The sequence below is a fragment of the Rhopilema esculentum genome, chromosome 5 (assembly GCF_057945365.1).
Source record: "Rhopilema esculentum isolate cy_ngs chromosome 5, ASM5794536v1, whole genome shotgun sequence".
NCBI lineage: Eukaryota > Metazoa > Cnidaria > Scyphozoa > Rhizostomeae > Rhizostomatidae > Rhopilema > Rhopilema esculentum.
The window spans coordinates 6,017,402-6,039,770 of NC_142819.1; the positions used below are offsets into that span (position 1 = coordinate 6,017,402).

The following is a 22,369-nucleotide window of genomic DNA, read 5'->3' on the forward strand; positions in this document are numbered from 1 at the left end:
CTTGCTAGGTTGTGGCATACACAGTCCATGGAGTCTCATACTTTCTTTTTTGGCGCCAAAAGAGAAATATAAATTCTTGATTAAACCACCGCGGTCATTTAATCGATACAAACGAAGGGAAGTCTCTGGGAAATCCCTGTCACTGAAAAGAGCTTCTATTTGAATAGAGTTTTCAAGTGATGACATCACAAAAATCTATTTTTAGAATTTGTGAAATTTCTTCCCTTAACCTGAAAATGCATCAAGAAATACCTCGAAATCTGCAAAATCAGTTAAAGGTATTACAAACTTGCCGAGATATGTCCTGATGAGCACAAGCTTTGGCCCCATCAAACCTTTGTAATTTGGTCTCAGTTCATAACGTTATGAACTGAGCCTAAATAACAGTGATCCGTTAGCAAACTTCAAATCTTCTATTGGCCATAGCTCACCCGATTTTTGACGCATTTAACTGATTTTGAATACATGGGACTATTTTTGGCGTTTTTTCATGTTATGTGGTCAAAATTTGAAAATTCTAAAAATAGTTTTTTGTGACGTCACACTTGAGAACTCTATTTGTTAGGTCGATAACATCACTGAATAATTATGACTTTGCCTATCATATGAAAAAACGATTACACACTCTTAATCTCGTTATTTTACGTTTTGAAAAAACAACCTAAAATTTTGGACAATTCAAGAATCTTGTCGATTTTCTCTAAATCAAGACAACAAGACGTTATCTTCCACGCAAATAGATGAAGAATTTCGTAAACTTGTGAGATTACAAGGAAAAAAGGAAAGATCCATTGTCTTGCATAAAATATTTCATCCAACAGTTTGACATCCGACAGTTTGAAATCCAAAGTTATTTTTTGGATAAGAATTCAAACTTTTAATTTTCTTAAGGAGTTTTTTTAAAGTATTATTGTAGTTACTTGGGGAAATTAAAAGAAAAAACGAAGAATTTCCTTGCGCCTTACCTCAGATTTTTCAGCCTGCATAGAGCCTTTTAGCAGTGTTTTTAATTCCAGTAAAACTTTTCGCTCCTCATCTTGCTGCGATCGAAGCTAGAAAGAATGACATTGTTTAAAATGTTTTCGTGAATATCAAAGAAAATTGGCAATGCATTTTTATAGCTTTAATTGGTAGAATATTTTGAAACTTTCTACAGTAGCATAACAAAACTATCTTTGAAATGCTAACTTTTGCTTATTACTGTTTGTAATAACAGTAAATGCAATTGCTTAGCAATTTAAGATCATACAACTGTTGTTCTCTAGGGGAGGCAGGGGGGCTAGTGCCCTCAGAAAATTATATAGGTTACTGTTTCCAAAGAGCAATCCCTTTTGCTTCTATATTTTTTTTAAAAATAGTGCCAGGACTTAGTATTCGTTAATATGTTTAATCTAATTCCCTTTTGTCGATTTAAAATATTATTGAATTCTATTCTTCGGCTGAATACTGTTTTCAAGACAATAAATGTAATTTTAGCTAAGTAAGAACAAACGATAACTCAGCATACCGAAATTTATAACAATCTGATTAGGTCGTCACTTTGACGATTCCTGATGTTATTATTTTATGAAAACCAACTTATGCAGTGAGAAAGGGTTGTGATGAAAAATAGTCGAATTAAGTTATGAAGAAACTCTTTAAAATTAGGTATGATTAGATATGATGAAACTTCTTTAGATTTGACAAGACGGAAGTTCTTAAAACTAGTTATAATAAAATTTCTAGTTATGTGGGAATTCTTTAAAATAAAATTTGACGAAAAATTCTAAAAATGAGGTTTGATAAAAATTGCTTAAAATCAAGTATGATAAAAATTTCTAAAACAAGTTTTGACGGAACTTCTTAAAATCTGGTACGTTTAGATAAAATGACATTTCTTTACATCAGAAATGACAGAATGTCTTAAAATTAGTTATGGTGAAAACTTGTTAAAATCAGGTATGATTAAATATGATGAAGTTTAGATTATAATGAAATTGTTTAGGTATAACGAAAATTTTGAAATTTAGGAGTGATAGGGTGACGAGCATTTTTGAAAATAATGATTTCTACCTGCTGCAGCTCTCCAGCAAGTCCATCGAAATAGCCACGCATGTTTTCAAGTAACTCCATTCCACAATGAAAATACCTGAAAAATTATAAACGAAATTTACACATGCGCAATCCGAATCAAGCTTTAAAAGACAAAAAGCAGCACTGTACAAAGACATTGCGATTATCTTTGTATAACCATTTTTACAAACGTAAATATTTAACACTTCGGGGAGGGGGGGGGAGAGGCTGGGGGAGGATATGCATAAACTGAATGTCGAGCACAAACATGATCGAAAAAAGAAGGCCCATTTAACACTGCTATCTTCTATTTTTATCGCTTTTTCTATCGCCATTTTTATCGCCATTTTTATCGCCATTTTAATCGCCATTTTTATCGCTTTTTTCAATTCGACCAATAAATAAATTCTATAGAATGTTTCGTCGTTGTTTTCTTCATTACAATTTTCTTATCTTTGTAGGCACGTGTACAAAGATCGATTTTACATGTCATTAGCACATGCACCTAGATATTCAGCAATACGAAAAGCAAAATATAACGTTTCGGCATATTTAATGTGAATATTTGATGCCGAAACAGATTTGTTGATAAAAAACCAAGTCTTTTAAGATCACTCCTTTCAGTAGTATTGATGCAAAAACCTGAAGACTGAAGATTTGGTTTTTAGGAGAATCTACCACAAAACACACCTTCTGCACAAAGACTGAATACTAAAAGTTTACTGAACTTACATGATAAGACACGTTTTATACGAGATTATATTTCGTTCTATCCACATCTAATTTCGATAACATGTTGGAGAGCGTTTAAAGACGAGCCTCTCCACATACTAAGGATCGTTTTCACCCCTTTTCCATTTTTAGATTTCTTTTGTCATTTTCTAGATCACGGGGGCAACTACTGATTTCGGGTAATTCAAACTCAATCAAAATTGCATTTTTTCAGTTTTGTCCCATATAAATAAATTTGAAAATGAAGTGTAGTTTAAGACATCCTCTCGTATCGTGTTGATTTTCTACGACTGGTTCACAGATAGTGGAACTAAAAAAACCAACATTTATTTGGGAAGAAAGAAGATACTTCTGATTTCCCGTAATTAAAGTAAAAGGAAGTGTCTTTTTTCCTACGCCTAAGAAATTAACAGCAATCAAATTCTAAGTGCAAAGAATCGAGTCTGCTTGTGAAGAAACTGTGACCAGCTGCTCGTCCACGTTACGAGAAAAAACAGTTTAAAGGAAGCCACATTGGAGGACCATGCCACATCAAACTTTAAAACAGAAAGCATGGGCGAAAAGCTTTTCAAACCATATCGCGTTTAATAGTTGGGCAATCTTCCTGAGCAATCCGCTACAAAACAAAGCATGTGTTCGGCATATCATACAGAAAGATTGTCGAAAACTGACTGTGCTCTCTATATTTCTATCAAAAAATAAAGTATAACAAAGCTTTTAAGAACTGATTAAGGGCGAAACACTGTTTGACTTGACTTGAGGAGGTTGGTCTTATGATGTGCAGTTAACGTTGAACACAGCAGTGTTTTAGCAGAAGGCTCATGGACTCTTCAAATTAGCGGTGGGAATAAGGCGCCAATTGGACTGTTTTACAATAAGAACGTACGATTATTTACGCTGATGCATTTCAAGCTAATTATTAAAAAGAGCTAAATTTCATCTTTTCTCATTTACAAGGTTGATCATGGTTGATTGAAGATACTGATACAGTGCTCGAGTGTATTTTTGTTCTAAAATATCAAAATAAGATAAAAATACACAAAATCTGTTCGTTTCTCTACTGAACACTTCCGAAATTTGTAGAAAACACTCAAGATTTTGAATAGTTTTCATACTAATTGAAGGAAGCATCGAGGTGTCCGAATTGTAAACATAGCTAATAAAAAATTCACGCAGAAGCAGAATTTTCAGACAGAAAAGGTAAAAATGCAAAAATGAAACAGAACAGCTAGCATCTTTCTCTTCATTGAACCAGTGGCTTTGCAAAACAAGCAGGGACTAGTTTCGTAAAACCGTGAAGTTCCTGATGAGAAATCACCCACGATACAGGGCAAATGTAGGTAATTATGTAACGTCTTGTCCGTTTTCAAAGCCTTCTCAAAAATATAGAATTGAGTTCTTACTAAGACTGGATCTTTCCAAGCTGAATAGGTACACTTAATAAAATGTGTTTAGACGGGAGCAATTTAAGGTTTAAATTAGCCGCATTCAAAAGGGATTGTGGAAACAGAGTTTCCTCCGCATCCTTGGCTCATAATACATCAATGCCTATTTATCGATAAAAAGAAGACGTTCTGATCAGCAACCTTCGCAATACCTGATCACAAATCGTTATAATGATCTAACAACTCGCTTAAAACAGCGGCAAGAATGCGAAGCAGCTAGAAGGGAAACGAAATGGAAACTTGCTTTCCCTACCTAAAGGGACACTGCCTGGAAACTTGATTACCCCATCTTAAACAGGAGACAAACGAGAATCAGGAAACATTTGTACCCACATTGTCATCTCTGTAACTGTAGGTTCTTTCAATGCAATCTCTTGTTACAATTTCAATGCAATCTCTTTCAATGCATATTAAGTTAGCTGTCCCAGGTGGCTCTCAGCTATAATTCGTGAAAAGCTGTTACATTCTAGAGCCAATAAATACCGGAGCTTTTTGATCTTCCTGACACCTTGTTTGACATCTTCAAAAATTACTTTCTTTATCTCACGATTTGTAGGATCTTTATTTTTAAATACTCCCTCATGATATAGAGCATGTTAAGAGCGAGAAAGTAATAGAAGTGGTTTCCCAACTTTGTTCTTAGTTATGATGAGTGTAAACTAGAATTCAAGCATGATCCTAGACTGGAAATGATTTCTGTTACGAGAAGATCTTGAATACAAATGAGAGCTGTCAGAAAACATATTTCCCAAGAGCCAATCGACTTAAGAATATTTTAGCTATCCTTGTTTTTAAAAAAAATGAACACTCGTTGAATTGGTTCATCAAAGTTTTGAAACTGTTCTGTGACAACTTGCTAATCACATCTTTATTGCCTATGCCTTGATGCCAAACCTGTTTAACTATTCCTTGATATTGAACTAAGAATGTTCTCGAAGGTAACCTTGAGTTACGAAGATTCTCGATTCTCGAGGTAACTTTGAGATACTTAGATTCTCGAGGCAATTTTGAGATACGAAGAATCTCGAGGCAACTTGCGTGCCTCAAAACGATTTTGATTAGTTGTTGTTGAAAGCATCTTCAATTGTGTGATTTGGGTTTTTTTCAATTGTTGTTTGTTGTTGTCTGTAATTTTCATTTGTAATATGTAAACTTCAATGTTTAAATTTAAATTTAGTGTTGAATTGTTACGTTAAAAGGTATGGTCGCAGGGTTGCTATGTATTTCCATGTTCCCTGCAGCATCGTCTTGTAACCTACCTACGTTATATTGAACATTTTATGGGAATAAAAACCTAAGAATATTGATCTTTTAAACGGGTCAATAATATCAATACTGCCACGGTGAAAATAAATTAGCAAGGAGCGGCTTTGCTATTGGAAAGCTCTTTTTATGAAGTAAATTAACTAAATACAACTTGTATCTAAAGGAGGGGATTTTGTACTAAAATATCACCTGGAAAGTATTTGCTTGGGGGTCTGCTTTTGTTTTGCTCTTTGAACAGATCAATAATCGTGCTGGGTTTAGATATGAGGTGTTGTAAGAAGCATTATAGAAGAAGTTCTATATATATAATTCATGTAAGTACAATAAACTATGATGAACGTCATTCCACATTCAGCTCACGTCAGTTATCAATTTGGTCTTTCATAAATGCTGCTCTGGTGGCGGAAACACGTTGATAGCACATGACAGGGAATTACTTCTAGACATCTGTAAGCGATCCCACAAAAAGACTGGGATATGCTTTTTGAAGAAAAACAATCTTCCTCGCGCGTGGCAACAACGCTCGATCAACACCAAGGCTGTAATTCAAGCGATTATGGACATGTAAATTTTATGAGCATTAAAGAAGTGGATTAATTCTCGCTTAATAGATTGCAATAAAAAATTGATGATCAATGTGTAGGCCTTGGTACCGTTTGGTCTCAATGTACAGCCGATAATAAGGTGTTGCTTGAAACATATTGAATAATCAAGAGAGATAATTATAGCCCAATGAAAGGACAAGCTGGAACTAGTTACAGGTCCCATACATTCACTCTGGAAAGGAAAAATCACGCTTTGAAGCGGACCTTCATAAAGCTATCAAAATAATTCAAGTTTTTATGGAGATCTCTGAACAATGCAAGAAAATATCCCGACAACAGGTAAAAGTTTCATCAGAACAGCCGTCAGTTGATCGGCTAGATTTAGATACAGCGGTATATTTAGGTGAATGGATAGGCAAAAAGGTTAAATAATGTACAAACAATTTAATCTAAAAAACATAACGACGCGACCCAAAGAAAATCACTATATAGAAACTAACATAGAATAAGTAAGTCATCATAGAAGGCTTTAGATTTCTTGCTTTTTGTTTCAAAATACTTCCTGAAGACTTTTTACATTTGGTAAAAAGATTTGATTATTAAACTTATAAAGACAAAAATACAGATTGGCGAGCTTTATAACATCGCACCCCATAGTTTTTGGAAAACAAAACGTAAAATAAATCAAGACAGATTTCTTTTGTGGAAAATGTAGTTTAAAAGGGAGACTTTAGCGATACGTCATTCATTGGAATTGAGGAATAATTTTGAAATTGGTCAGTAATAATGTCATTTGACAGCTACTAAGCCAATACTTTTAAACGAGCTTATGTGAACTTCAAAAAAACATTGGAAGAGATCCCCGTAAAAAAACAACCTGCAATTTCAAAAACAATGCCTTTTGTCATAAAAACGTTGCGATTGGTCAGGTTAGAAAAGGCCTTCGACCATACGTGGCTATTTGAAAAAAACAGCCAACAATTAAAATTATAGGTTTTTCTTTACGGGAATAAACTTTAGCCCTGGCATGTACTGCGCGATTCCTTATATATGACTCCGTCTACGTGACCTACCTATCATTTTGGTTGACTTTGTAAACAAGCATTTAACTTAAAGAAGACTGGCTATTAAAATGTTAGCGTGGTTGGTAAAACATATGTTGCTAAAAGGTGTCGAAAGCTGTTCTTTTTCGGAAGAAAAATGAGCGACGACTTAGTTTGAAAATAATGACTTTTTGATAGCCTTAGGCCAATAGGCAAATTGATTGGAAACTAAATAAAATAAGTCTTAGGCCAATAGAGCAAAAATTTTAATATTCCTGAAACAATGTAAACAAGCCGTGGAAAGTGAAAAGCTGTTGTTTTCGTAGACGTTAGACAAGAAAATCAGCAGTGAGACTGGCACTTTTATGAGCTCTTTGGGCTTTGGTAGACTCACAAACGTAGATCTAATGCAGCTGCTTCAAAATAATATACGCTTACGCAACTTCTATGAAATAACATTCATATAAAGACAACTTACTGTAACTGTGCGTGGTAATATTCGATCAAATGCTGAACCAGTTCAACTCCTTTTTTGATTTTGACTTCATTCGCCTTTATCAAGTACTATAAGTGTAAATATCAAAAAAGTAAAGATACATATTATAAAGTGCAAAAGTTTAACCTAGGTCAGCACGCTTTGGCAGAAAGCCAAGCCTAGGAGTATGAAGGGGTTGGAAAATACTCTGCGAAAAGTTTAGGTGAAAATAGGTCAACTGGAGAGCAGTTTAGATTACAAGGTCTAGTTACATAACTGGATCTAAAACAGTAATGAGAGAATCTCAAAGTAAAACTATGGAAAATAGAGGACTCCAGAAGTCAAATTGTGCTTCAAATCAGAGATAGCACAACAAGTATGAAGATTTCCAGAATAAATACAGAAGGTTAATTTGAGAGAAATGAGACCAATGCCAGAGCCGGACTATTAAATGGAAAATGGAGCGTAATTTTGATAGAAAATGAAAACAATTATCAACCGACAATTAAAATGATCGGAAGTTCAGTTTAAAAGAAATGCCACCAAAAAAGCAGACTATAAAAGTGAAATGAAATTGAGGCATGTTTAAAAGCAAGAAAGGCACACGATACAAATTTCAAAATGAAAAAACTGAAGGAAGCTTAGTTCAAGAGAACGATTGTTATCAATGTTATCGAAGTAGATTCAAAACGAACAGTGGAGGAGAATTGGGGTTTCCTAAAATTCAGTTCAAACAAAGAATTATAAAAAAACCTAAGGGACAACAATAGGACAACGATACCAAAAGTAGCAAAAGTGTGACAAAATCCAAAATATTTGTAACACGTTTAACTGATTTTGCACTGTATCGGGTAATTCATGTTCCTTTTTCAATTATGCGCTCCAAATTAAAAAGTTATAAAATTCATTGACTTAATGACGTCATTTCCTTGGAACTCTATTCACAACAGCGAATTTAAAAAACTAAAGGAAATGGATAACAAGAAAGATATGAGAGATGTAGAATACTTGAAAACTTAAGGCGAAAGGGTTTTCAATTTGGAATGAGGCAGTGTGAAGATTTAATTTAAAAGAGCATGGCTTATTACGTACATGCATATGTTTGAATAATATGTTAAAATGAATTTTATAAGGCTGAGAAAAATGTTTCTGTCGTTGTCAAGAGAAAAAAAAGATGCAAAAATAAACTGATTGTAGGTCATCAAAAAGGACCAAAAAATTAAGAAAATTACCTCACATGTTTGATACATAAACATTTTTCGTTCTTTTCCTGTTTCCTCTGAGGCCTAAAAGAAAATGGCTAAAAGAAAACGCCTTTCTTCGGAAATCAACGAACTTACTATAACCAATTGATGGCAGAACTAAGAACCTAAAACTTGATATACCGTAAATCCTCGAATTAGCCCTATGGGGGCTTATTTATTTTTGATATTCTTGGACGGGTGCTTATTGGAGGGGAGGCTTATACGAGGAGGGGGCTTATAAAATTATTGTAGACAATAAGAAGACATTATTAAAAGACCTTGTTTATTTTAGTAGGAATTTCTTTATGAGCATTTAATTACTTACTACCAAAAGTACATATTTGTCGTGGTAATTCAACAAAACGCCATAGGCAACCTCAGACGGCAAAAACCGTCAAATTGAGGGGTCCAAATCGAGAATATACGGTAGCAGTGGGACCTTATTCGAAGGGGGGGGGGCTTATTGACAATTTGCAGTTCTAGGATGGGGCGGGGGCTTATTCGAGGGGGGCTTTTTCGAGGGGGGGCCAAATCGAGGATTTACGGTATGAATGGCTTCAATCAAAATTGAATGAATGCAACTGGCTATCTTAGCACGGCTATTCTGGCTATTGGAGATGCTGATAAATATGGTACTGAGGAGATGGCCTAAGTTAAACCGAAAAAGTATCATGAAAACGCCTCAACGTGTCACTATTTTTTACAGATGTTCACAAATAGCACCCAGTTTGCTTATCCACTTATGAATACCATATTTTGAGAAGATTATTGAAAGAAAAATCAAATACAACTGACGAAAAGCATAGTATCGTTGGTAACATGTTTTTGATCCAGGTTGTACACTACAATTTAAAACTAAGAGATTTGATTATCTGATAATATCGACGGGATATTACTGTAATATCTGTACCAAAAATTAAGGTAATATGGGCTGTCTTAGAAATCGATAAAATTATGCTGAAAACATTACGGCCGACTGGGACAGGACTCTTTTTCAAACAGCCTCGCCCAGATCTGTGTCATTATGAATCATAAAAACGCCTTAATGGAAAGTATTGCTAAAATTCGTAGAGCTCAATATTGCTAAAATCAATTAACACAATAGCTCATATCCAATTGGGCAACATATGGGATAGAATTTACCATGTACCTCAGGCGGGTCAATTCTGTAAAGGACAATCTCTTGGGTTTTCTTCCTAGCTTCTTTCTCAACTTTGCTCCTTCAATGAAAAATCAAAAGCTCAAACAAGGAGGTCTTAAAAAAGAAATACTTAATGGCTTCAAAGAGCTTAAAAGTTTTTGGATCCGATTCAGTGCCTGCTGACAGGCTCGTCGCTAGATATTGTGCTCAAGGGGGGTTTCCATGTCCCATTTGCCGACAAACTGGGAGAGCCATCCTGTATTTGCCGACAAGTTTGGAAATTAGCCGACAAGTTACTCAAAGCTGACAAAAACTCTCGTTTTTGCAATGAAATTATTTTTCAAGGGGAGCGTCACGCCCCACGGGCCCCCTATAGTGACGGGCCTGCCTGCTGAGCTGAGACAGTTGACGATGATATTAAAGCATATGGTGTCATTACTTTATATAAACAATAGGATTTCTATTGCCCATTGACACAACTCCCGCCCCTGTTAAATTTAAGAAATATAAAAAAAATATCGCTTGAAATATCTCTAATGCAAAGGCAACTGAAACACTCTCCAAGGATGTATCAATTCTCTTGTCAATGATATGGAAGGGAAAAAGTGCGCTCCTTAGTTTAACATAATTGCTTCAGCAGTGCTAAGAAACACTGAGAACATGAATATGAGGCAGTGGAGATTTTTGAAACAGAGGTTTCATGTGGTTTACAATACTAACATAGATATAAGGGTTTCAAAAAGCAAGAGAGTTCTAGAACCTGTGCTAGAATAAAGCTTTTTGGTTTCAAAGCACATTGCACAGTGCCTCAAACTGTCGGTTCCACTGTAAAGTATGACGCAATGTAAATGAATACGTTCTCGGTGACATATCATCATCTTCAACGGTGAGCTTAAAGGCTCTTGCGCAACCGGCATGCTTTGCGACTATAATTACAAAACCGGCCTGATATTGTACAGCATGAAAATACAAAACATAGTTACTATCTCAAGACAGCTGCTGCTAAGCATGCCGGTTGCGCAAGAGTCCTTAACAAGAATCCTTTAAATGTAGGCCGATACACTGAACAGGATGTGATAATCCTCTCTAAAAATAAAATTAATTAAGACTGACAACGACTTCAACCACATAAACTACACAACAAATAACTACATTAAAGGGCTGCAGTTCTAAATATCACATGCTACAAAAACGCAATGTTAGCAAGAACATATATGGCTAATTTCAATGCTTGAATGGAATATGGAACAATAAATTTCTGAAAGGTAAAATCAGACAATGAATAAAATAGCAGTCTGATTTCAAAGCTCAATTTCAATGAGCTTGGTTTTCATTTTGACAAAAAACATTGTCGAAGGATAATTTTGAAAAATGTGAGAAAATGTTGATGCAAAAAGTGTTGCGTGTGTGCGTTTTAGTGAGATCAAAGATTTGAAATTCAAATTCAAAGATAAAATCTTGAAGCTATGAAAGAAGACATCCGTAGGTCTGGGTGGTAGAGACAAGTAAGACCAAGTGCAGAGAAACATAATGCTTGAAAGTGTTGTGTGCTTCATCAAGAGGGCAAGGTCAATAGCGTGACTCATTTTGGTCATGCAAATCCTTTCAGCTCAAGATATCATAACGAAAGATGGCCTAGGCGTGATCAAAACTTTTATTAAAATAAGATAATCAAATGATAAGGTCAAGACCTCGGCACGACATCCAACACCCACCTTTCCGTTGCGTCATGGGTTGAAAATTTATAAGAAATTTTTAGGGTCTTTACTGTAAAGTTGAAAGATATACATGGTAACATGGCAGACTTTGTTGGCCAAGAATTATGCATTGCATATAGCGATAAGCATGTCTTGCAGTGAGATGGCAGAGATAAGCAGTATTAAACTGAATTTGAATTTGAACGTTCATCGAAACGTCCCTGAAATAATTACGTTGGTAATTCGACTGGATTCAGAATGAATGCATCGTAATTAGCAACAAGTCCTCTTAGTTTTTTTAAATAAATATCATTTTCTAGGAACCTGAATGTGTCATCAAATCAGAATCGTAATCTAACAACCCCAACCCCCCCCCACCCCCCCCCCCCCCCCCCACCCCCACCTACCCGAACCCTTTCCTCTAAAATCCGTCACTAGTAACACGTAGGAAAACTCCCACATAGCTCAACATGTTTTAGAGAACGTCAGAAATAATAACAGATGATTCCACAAGATACGACGCAAAAAGTCTCGTACTTATCATACAGTGCTTTTTGTCAATTTTTTATCAAAATATAAATTTTTTTGCTTCATAGAAAACTTGATATTCTTTTAATCTTACTAATAGGAATATGGCGTTAAACATATCAACTCCCATCCTCTTTATGGACGGTTTATCATATGAAGTACAGTTAAGTTTGATGAATGGCTCACATGTGATTATTTGAAAAGCTCATTAAAAGTATTTTTTTAAGATTGAGTTAACTTAAAAAACACGGTGGGTAGTTTCCAGTAGGTTAAGAAGACGTTTCCTTCGTATCAGATCTTTTGCGTTTCAGTATAATGTTTACTTTTGTTATTGTGTTTATGTTTCTAAGAAACTCACAAGGAAAGCATTTGTGCCAACCTCAGTTATTTCAAAGTAGGTCGTTAACTGAGTTGGCACTAAATGGCTTTGTCTGCCTACCATAAACGGAAATATCTCAACTCAATGAAATGTTGCTCGTCGTTGTTTACAATTATGTCATCCCAAATTTAATTTCATTTAATTTCTAACGTCATTCAATAACATTTATCCATAAGCATAAGCAAACAGTAGAGTAGATAAAATACTGTTTTACAAGCTGACCGACTAAATTTACAACTATTTCACTACAGAGAACACTGATGAAATTATTAAAAAAACTAAAAGGAATGGAAAGAATTGCAAACTGGATCACCTATAAACAACGCTGGTTAATTAGCTCAACAGCATCAAGATACTTTTATCATTTCTTTTCATAATGCCTATGACTGAAGGGGTATTACTGTTCTCAACATTGAACATGAACTTTTATTTACATGCAGTGTTACCAACACTTCACCTAATTTTGAATGATTCTGACAAAGACGGAATTAGATAAGTAAACAGACAAACATACCCTTTCGCCTTCAGTTCTCTCCACGAGTCGTCGAAAGGTTTCTTAAGTTCCTGAAGCGTATAAATACTTATTAACTACGATAAACAGATAAAAAATCAAATAAAGAAGTGTTGTATATACATTCTATACCCACATAGATCTTTGAATCTAAACGAATTCATCGTTTTGTTCAAAGTATGCAAGAAAATCTAAAATTTTCTTAATGCTTTCGCTGGCTATTTAGCTCAAAGGGGAAGGGGGGAGGAGGTTGTTCCAGGTCCCATTTGCCGACCAAGTTGATGAGTCATCCTTTATTTGCGGACAAGTTTGAAAAAATGATTGCTAACGAAGCAACACTTAATGACAATAATCTCCTCTTTAGCTCTGGGCGCACTGATTTCTGACATAAAACTCATTATTCTTGTCAAAGTGGAAAATCGAGAATACTTTTTCAAGTTTGACAAAGATAGTCCGATCTCCGCTGGAAAATTCAGACGGAGTGCAGTTCGTGTGTGAAATGGTCGTTTGGTGTTTGGTGCCAGAGCCTAAGGGTTTGGTTAAATCAGAATGGTTCAAAACAAAGAACGATTTGACTTTAGGCACTGTCTTGCGCGAAAAAATGCGTTAATTGCTAATCATTTCCGTTTTCCAGAGTTCGTCCTCCTCTGGGGCAGGACGACGGAACCTTTGAGGGATTAGTGAATTTGGTTCAGTGGCAATTTTGGTGGGGGCACTGAAAAATCAGCGTTTGTCTACTAACAAGCTTAATCTCTGTCGTTTATGAACAATAAGGATTACTTTTGTCAGAAGTATTTCCTGAAATCTTGTTCAGTGCGCCCAGGGCCTTTTGAAACGAAATTTTTTCCTTAGCAGCTCATTCGAACATTCCTTGGCAGCTCATCAACTTATACTTTACATGAATTTAAATCGACTCTTACTAATTTGAACATGATAATTTTGGACACATTGGCAAACAATTTTCATGTGCTATGTCCTTTAAAATTACTGTACATAAAAATGTTTGACATGATCCAACGAAATGATCTGATTATATTAAAAAATATTACACATTTAGGTTAAGTTAAAGATTCAACAAAATTATTCAGACTTCGCCCCCCCCCCCCCCATTCGAATAATAACCCTATTCATTGAAATATTGCCAAAAGGAATGGAAACAGAGCGAAGGTTTTGATGTAGCAGTATCAATTACTTCACTTTAAGCGTAATTAAATACCGTTTTTAACCTGAAGGTCACCATGATATCTATGGTGTGAATTTAGTGTTCTCTTCGACTACTCATGGTTATATCTTTTTCTGTTTTAGGGAGCATATAACAGTCTCGACGAATGTTAAAGCAAGTTTCGACGACTTTGCAAATCACAAACCAAAACAGGACTAATAACAGTGACGCCATAACGCTCAATTTTCAGGCATTTCTTCACAACATTTCGTTTGATCGGCGCGTGTTTTCAAAAACAAGCTTAGAAATTTCGCAATAGCATATGCTGTATATGATAAAAAAGCTGCGCGCAGCACTGATTGGCTCAATACAAGGGCGCTTCTCGACAACAAACGGATCAGTGTCTCCAGATATCGGAGACTGGTGGACACTGATTTCGCAATGTAGCTATGGGTGATTGCGCTATTTCAAACGCTCTTCATCATTCAATATCATTAAACATTTATAGACTCTATTAGGGCTTGTATCTTTCTCACCAAAATCCCACCTTGATTTGGATTCTTATCATTTTAGAAATTCAAACAACGATTTTACGTGGAACTTTCTTTCACCAAATCGTTTCCCAGCCAGGCTTAGGATGGCTTTGTAAGGATACAAAACTGAACAAAAACAACTTGAACGAAAGCAAAAATAAACCTCTAGTTTGAACCAAGGAAAGCGGAGCATATTACAGATTGAGGGGGCTACAACGTTTCGGGGGGGGGCTAAACATGCAACAACCATAAGTAGGGCGATTTATGTATGGTTTTAAGTACATTTTGGAAATTGTTGGGGGCTAAAGCCCCAGTAGCCCCCCTCCCCGCTTCCGCGGTCCCTGGTTTGAAGTGCTTCAACGTTATTTTCATAAAATGCCTCCTATTTGGAAACAATAGAATCACTTTTAGCATTGAAAACAAGCTTGCATATAAGTAAATCTAAAGGAGCATCATAAAGAAATTTGCAGATCCTTCTTTAGGATAGCCGATTTGAGAAGACGAAAACCTATCGGCTAACAGCTAAACCAATTCATCCAAAGCTCTCAAGAAAAATCTTGATAAAATGTATTCAGTTCTAACGAATCATTTTTGCTTCGACAGTCAATGAAGGGAGATTCAGGCCTAGAAATTAATGTTATTGCACAATTACTCAGTACAAAAATTGCTTTCATAAAACATCCTTCAAAACGATCAACGATTAAATGGTTCACACGGCTTTTCAAACTGCTGTTACCCACCTTGCACAAGCTTATTTTTAAATAAATCCTTAGAAATTCCTATCACTCTCTTTAAAACTGAAACGTATCAAGTAAAAATTTCCTTCAAGTGTTTTTTCAGCAATGCAGCTAATTTTTTGGGAGAACCATTTTCCAATATATACGTCAACCTTCTGGTAAAAAGAGCCACTAATCTTTAATACGCCTAACAAACAGACAAACGTGTCTGGAAGTTTTGACTTCCACAGTAATAAACTATTTTGGCACCAAAACAGGGCTGGCCATAAGATTTCCACGAGGGAAGCAGTAAACAGCTCTCCTAGTAATTTCCAGACGAGTGTTTTGTACATGAATATGAATAGAAACAAAGATTTTAAGGCAAACAATTCGCTTTCTAGATAAATTTAGGAGAGCAATCTGTAGAGAGCCTGGAAAGGAGCAAGAGCTATGGCTCTCCTCAAACGGCCAGGCCTGACCAAAACCAGATAAAAACTTACATTCAGCGTCTTCATGTCGCCACGTAGAAGGGATTCCAGTGGGAAAAGAACCATATTGCTGAAATTAGCATGCTGCAAGACAACACAATATTTACTGTCGCTAAGGACATAATTGCTTCAATGTGATGTCTATGCTTTTAATATTTATAAGCGAAGATACCATTCAAACAATGTCTGTGTGCAATACAACTAAGAATTTCACATTTCAAGTGCAATCTACAACGACCCACATTTATATACATATTTGTCAATCAGTTTATTTATATATAAAAAAACTTTCAAAGGCAGCGTATAAGATAAAGAGTACACTTTTGTAAAAACTTTCACTAATGTCGAAAGCATAAGTGAAACGTCTTGCTGGTGAAAGCGAAACTCCTTCCGAAAGTGCTATACATACAGTAAACATATAGACAACTCCATTTCCCTTCAATATTCTAATACTAAATTGCTTTTGAGAAAAAAAAATTTTGAAGAAACAGTAAACGATTTTCTGTAAAAGATCAGCTTATCGTATGACCGTCTAAAATTTCAAGACATGGTAACTCACCAAGGTTTTTGTCATCTGTGAAAGCTCCTACAATAAAAAAGGAAGATTGTCAATAATCTCATGAAATTAACATAAATTTTCATAGGAAAATTGTAGCAAAGAGAAAAAATCACTGGAAGTATAGATTTGGCCCCAGGCTCACAGATACCCACTACGTTGCTCAAGCCCACCTATGAAATTAAACAAGATGTACGGCAAACCCTGGAATTCTAGTGGCTCAGCAAATTCTGGCAGCTTTTCGATGCAGGACAGGTTTTTTAGAAAACAGCAAAAACAGTATCATTTCACGATTGAAGAAATTATAAATCAAAAAGGAGTTAGGGCTGTCTATCAACAGAACCTTTTCTATGCGTTTGATTGTTAACAGTTGTCAAATCGAATACTCCTGCAAATGATTCAAACCTCTTCTTATGATGATATTTCTATTGAAAATCTTGAGCTACCATAGTCAAAACTTTAAGTAAGCACCTAGCTCACACGTCCCCATATTCATGACAAAAACATACAGAGTGACAAATAAAGAATTTCTTTTAACAACATTATGCAAAGATTCTGTGAATATGTCTACCCTGTTATAACTTAATACAAAACATAAAACCTTCAGCTAAATCCTTTGCTTGAAAACAAAGATACTCTGACTGTACACCAAATTAACTATTTTGGAAATTTATGATCTATCTATTAAATCTTACCTTTGTTATCACAGAGAATTTCAGAAAGGCTGTACCTACGATGAAATAAACATAAAATCTCACGATTTCCTATCTACAAATATGTTTAATACAGACATAAAGAATAGAAATCTCACTTGCAGAATGGAAAAATACTATGTATTTTCATAGATTTCTATATTTATATACAATCAAATAATTACCAAGAAATTTATAATCACACTAATTAAAAGTTCAAACTTTAGAACTGCTCTCGTTTGATTTCTAAATTTGACAATATGGTCAGAAAAAGTAAAACTGAAAAAGGAAACTGGTAAACGGTAAGGAGAGAACGGCCTATAACTTTTTAATTCTTATGGCACCTTTTTTGTATAGAAACATGGCCTAGGAAGGAGAAAAGGTATGTTAATAAGAAACATTGATGGAGCTTTTTAATTTTAAGAAGGGTTATAGTGTGAAAGAAGAAAGAAATAATAGAAAAAAACAAAGGTAAAAAAAATTCAGGAAAGAAAGGATGCAAAAGGTAGATCTCCAAGATATGATAATTTTTGACAGGAAATACTATTTCAAATATTTCAGAATGATTGTTAATCGCCATGAAACACATTTGTAGCTTGTCATTGAAATTATGGCGTAATGTCTCAAATGTGACTGGTTGAAAATCAAATGAGACGAATTCTGTGGAAAAAGGTTGCTTTGATTTCAACATTCACAAACGGAAAGATGGTTCTGTAAGCAAACCATTTTTCATGAATGCCAAAATATCTTTTGTGAATGTTTGTACCATATACCACTTTCTGTTTTCTGTCCATAGCATGAAGTGGAAATTCACATTTACTTTATACTAGAACTTTAGGACTTTTTGAATAATTAAAACCTTTAAGAAAAACAAATTTTGTTCTTACCAATGCCAGTTTCAGCTTCTCTTGACAGGGCACCCGAGCCAAGTTTTTCCATGTTTTCTGCATAAGTTAGTTCATTGGCAACAAAAGCTGAAATTAAAACAGGTTGAAATTCAAATCAGCTCAAAAGGCACCTTACCTAGCAACTCTTACGGTAATTTTAGCTTGTGAAAAATGACTGTTACCCCAAAATGGATTTCTATTGATTGGATCCCTTTACAAATCTTGGGTATGGTCAAGATTTTGATCTTTCTTCTTATACCTCTGCAGTGATGCTTGTACAATGGGGTGAATGGGGGAAGCAAACCCCCTTGCTCTTGCAACCTTATGCAATTTTCTTGACCTTGCTATTGCTTTACCCTTTTTCTTTGCGTTTGGCCCACCCTGCCCTTCAGCCCTTCTGGTGTTTAAGTACCACTGTTTGGTGCTGTAAACCCCATTGCAGCAGGTACTTGCATTCTGATATAGACAGCCTCTTTTCTGCATCTAGATGTCAAAATGTTTGAGAACCCATGAAGATTATTTTACATGGAACAGGAGAAAAAAAGGAAATATAATACCTTGGGCAGAAGCATGCATAGTCTTCACACATTTTTTGAATCTATGAGTGGTATTTCGATCTGCATCAAGAACCTGAGAAAGACAAAAATGGAAACATGGTTTAAGAACGATTGTAGGGCTTGGCTTCCTGAACCTGCAGCTTATTTGGTGCTGGGCCTGCAGCTTGGTTGAAGATTCTACTTAATGGAGAAAATACTACAAATTAAAATACATAGGTGTCAGAGCCCAACCTCCCGATTCCAACTTTCTAAATCAGCTTCAGAAGAAGCAATTATAAAATACAGTATCGCAGGTTAGGAACAAAAGAAGAACCTGACGTGGACTTAAACAATAAAATCCAACTTTTACAATTCAATTTTAATCAATTAAATGGATTCTTATTTTGATAACAGATTACATAAGAAGAAATACAAAACAGTGTAAAAAAATGAAGCTAAGCAACAAGCAGCTATGGTAACATGGCAAAAACAGATTTTTTAAGGAGAAGGACTTGAATTAGAGTTAAAGAGAAACAGATTGAGCCTAAGACAAAGCAAACCTTTTTAAATAAAGGCCTTGTAGCAGAATGGACTCACGTCATATGGGGCCAATTTTGATAAACAATGCAAAAGAAATAGAAAATGAAAGGTATTATTGCTATCCAGTTGCTTGGTTATTTCCTCACATTCATTTTGATAAAGAAACAGCACAACACTGGTTCTTAAAGGCCTTATCAAAAAACAACAATGAATACAAAATGTTATTTTATCAACAGCAAAGTTCCACTCATTCATTAGATTGTTCACTTTTCACCCAAAGATCAAAACAAATCTAATATTTGATCAATGAGAAAGACCAACACAATAACAACAAAGAATGTAGGATTGCAAGATGAATTTGAAATCTGAAGACACAAAAGAACTAAAATATAAATAAATAAAATATTCCATCCTTGCACACAGGGCTAGACACTTCTTTGGAAAAGTATCAGTATCTAACAAACTGTCTTATTTCAGTAATGTACTTTTTCAGCATACTGAAACTTGATGCTCCTTTGGAAACTTATTGTCTGTGACATAGGCTCATATTTGTGAATAAGAATTTTTTCATTGAAGAACACCAAAAAGAGTACGTAGGTACAGGGGTGCGCAATTCGGTCTTCTACCCAACCAAGACCACCAGCATTTACTTGCAGAAGACTGTATTGCTACATAGGGTGACCAAATTTTTCTAGAAATGTACACTCATGTCGCCAGAGTTCCCTGCTAGAGACCAAAGGTTGTATGTGGGAGAGGGCAGAAAGAGCTATTGGTCTTCTATTTTTTAACTGCAATTGTCCACCCCTGAGGTAAGGGAATGACATGCCAATCTCACTGGACTGTGCAATGCTAAGTCTGCTTGTAAGCACTGAATTTAGTTCAAAATGAAAAATTAAAGACACTTTTGTATAACACAAGATAAGCTAAAATTAGCCTCAAGTTAATGTATAAAAACAAAGCTGAATTTTTCTATGATTGAACAAGCAATTGGCTGCAAATTTTTTAGAACAAGTTTCAAAAGCCTTTACTAAATTAGGACATTCATACCTGGTTTTCAATAACCTGGTAGTCTATATTTTTCAATAAAAAGGAAATAATTGAATTCTAATTAATTCCAATTTCTGTAATCTATTTCTGCAGAATTCAACTGAGCAAGATGAATGGGTCAATAACTGTTTACCATGGGTACATTTTAATCAGAAAACAGTTTTTTGAATTAGTCTTTTCCTCTCTTTGTTATTCACTTTTTCCAAAATTTGCATAATATACCTAGCGGAGGTTTTGCTTCATAATATACAGCTGAGTTTTTCACAATTAGCCTTTTTTGATACCCAATCTTAACTGAAAAGCCAGTCAAAGCCTTTCACCTCTTGAATAATTTTAATTTTTCGGTATCTCCCAGGCCACTTTTACATTGATATTCTGTGTTGTTGACCTCTCTATATCTTACAGAAAGATTCAAAGGACATTTGATTCCAGGAGATCAGAAATATTATCCTGGATCTCCTGAGATGTTAAAAACACCAGAAATTCTTCCAGTTCTCACCTTACCAAATTGACAACAACAAATTTTAGAATGCTTTATCCCCCACCTCCTCTCCACCTCTTACAGACTCTTCTAACCAATATTTTATTCAAAACAAAAGTCAATAGACATCATCCAAACTCCCTCTCATCTTCCCTTCTCGATCTCTTTGCTATTGTTAGAGCACTGCTTTAGGCCAGACACCATAGAGCATTGAAAGAAGTAGGGGACTAAAACCGAATAAGAAGAGGCTTGACTGGTGGTCAATTTCTTGGGCAAAAGGTGGGGGGGCTAACCCCCCTGCCTGAGGTACCTCCTAAAGGCAACTTGGCCTCTTCTAACATAACCAAGTAAGAAAAAATTCTTTATGAGGAGACTTTTTGGTTTTATTTACTTATCTTGAAAGGGAAATACTTATAAATGTGATAAAAATTTCTTTACCTATCTTGTTTGGTAAATTCCGATCATTAGTTTGCATACCAATAATTCACATAAGATATTTTTGAAAAATTCTCTTTTTGAATCAAACTACTATTGATGACCACTATCAAAAAATATGTTTACAAGGCTCAGACTATATACAAAACTAAAATATCAATAAATCATACATATTGGATTAACTTAGCTACGCCTTTAAAAGCTAAAAGAAGTAATAGAAGAAATAGTCTTAACCTGTCAATATTTGAATTTTTCTACGTTTGTAATATAACATGATTATATTTCAAAATAAATATAGGATATAGCTCTTAAACGCCCTTTCTCGTAACCAGTAATGAAACAAGCAAAGAACTGAAAAACTGGTCCAACGTTTCGCGAGATAAAATAAATTACTCAGCCTAAATCCTGTCTAATTTCGAAGGAATAGTCTGCTTAGGGTCGTATAGGATCCAATAACCTCTAAAAGCGCTTTCTGATTTCCTCTTGTTCGGTTTCGTTTTCATGCAAGTCTGAACTTGGAAGTCGAATGGGACTATTTATCTATGATACATAGTAAAACACTTTTAAGAGCACCTGGCCCTTTACTCATGCTGAGAGGTTTTACGAATAATTCTCGTTTCTAAAACAGCAACATCTACAAACCTCGTCCAAATTGGACACCATGTTTTTATAAGCCGCCATTTTAGACGGAAACACGGATGTGCTAGGAGAATTGATATCCTGCTTTGCATCTTCCACAAACTGCATTACAGTGGCAGCAGCCATTTTAATTCTTCTTCCTTAAAGTTATTCTCCGCATTAAAATAAATGCGATGTGCTGTTTCAACCTCATCAAATAACAAAACGTTTTCAGATGGAAGCTGCTACCCTGGAGCTCTGAAATTAGAGACAAGAAACCAGGCCCAATTTTAACTCTAAACAGAATTGTGTTAAAAAAGCATACTCTAAACCAACTTTCCACCGCAGAGGTATTCAGGTCAACAGGACAAGGTATAGAATTTATCTTTTCAGGACAGGATGTCCACATATCATATTTGAAACCCACCAGTTATGTGACAGTTTCATCACAGAATGGAAATGACATATATTCTATGGTTTCATTGTTGAAATGTGAATGAAGGGCTGTTTTCCCCTTTCTGATCTGGGAACCAGTGGCGGACACTTGGTCAAATATTGAGGGGGCAAGCCTATTGTTTTAATAAGATGAGTCACATTTCCCATCGTTTTAGAACAAAAGC

The 22,369-nt window shown here is 35.2% G+C and overlaps 1 protein-coding gene across 1 annotated transcript in view; it reads right to left on the minus strand.

Moving 5' to 3' along the window:
* Positions 1–22,057, minus strand: part of LOC135689804 (arf-GAP with SH3 domain, ANK repeat and PH domain-containing protein 2) — a 38,030-nt gene extending 15,973 nt beyond the window's left edge. The window contains exons 1-12 of the mRNA XM_065207156.2: positions 21,774–22,057; positions 18,650–18,722; positions 18,093–18,179; positions 17,209–17,243; positions 16,517–16,543; positions 15,970–16,041; positions 13,062–13,111; positions 9,953–10,022; positions 8,791–8,844; positions 7,562–7,647; positions 2,053–2,128; positions 966–1,052 (exon numbers count right to left, since the gene is read on the minus strand). Coding sequence (XP_065063228.2) covers positions 966–1,052; positions 2,053–2,128; positions 7,562–7,647; positions 8,791–8,844; positions 9,953–10,022; positions 13,062–13,111; positions 15,970–16,041; positions 16,517–16,543; positions 17,209–17,243; positions 18,093–18,179; positions 18,650–18,722; positions 21,774–21,896 — 840 coding nt within the window. The 5' untranslated portion in view covers positions 21,897–22,057. The remainder of the gene's footprint in view (positions 1–965; positions 1,053–2,052; positions 2,129–7,561; positions 7,648–8,790; positions 8,845–9,952; positions 10,023–13,061; positions 13,112–15,969; positions 16,042–16,516; positions 16,544–17,208; positions 17,244–18,092; positions 18,180–18,649; positions 18,723–21,773) is intronic.
* Between the last annotated feature and the right edge of the window lie 312 nt (positions 22,058–22,369).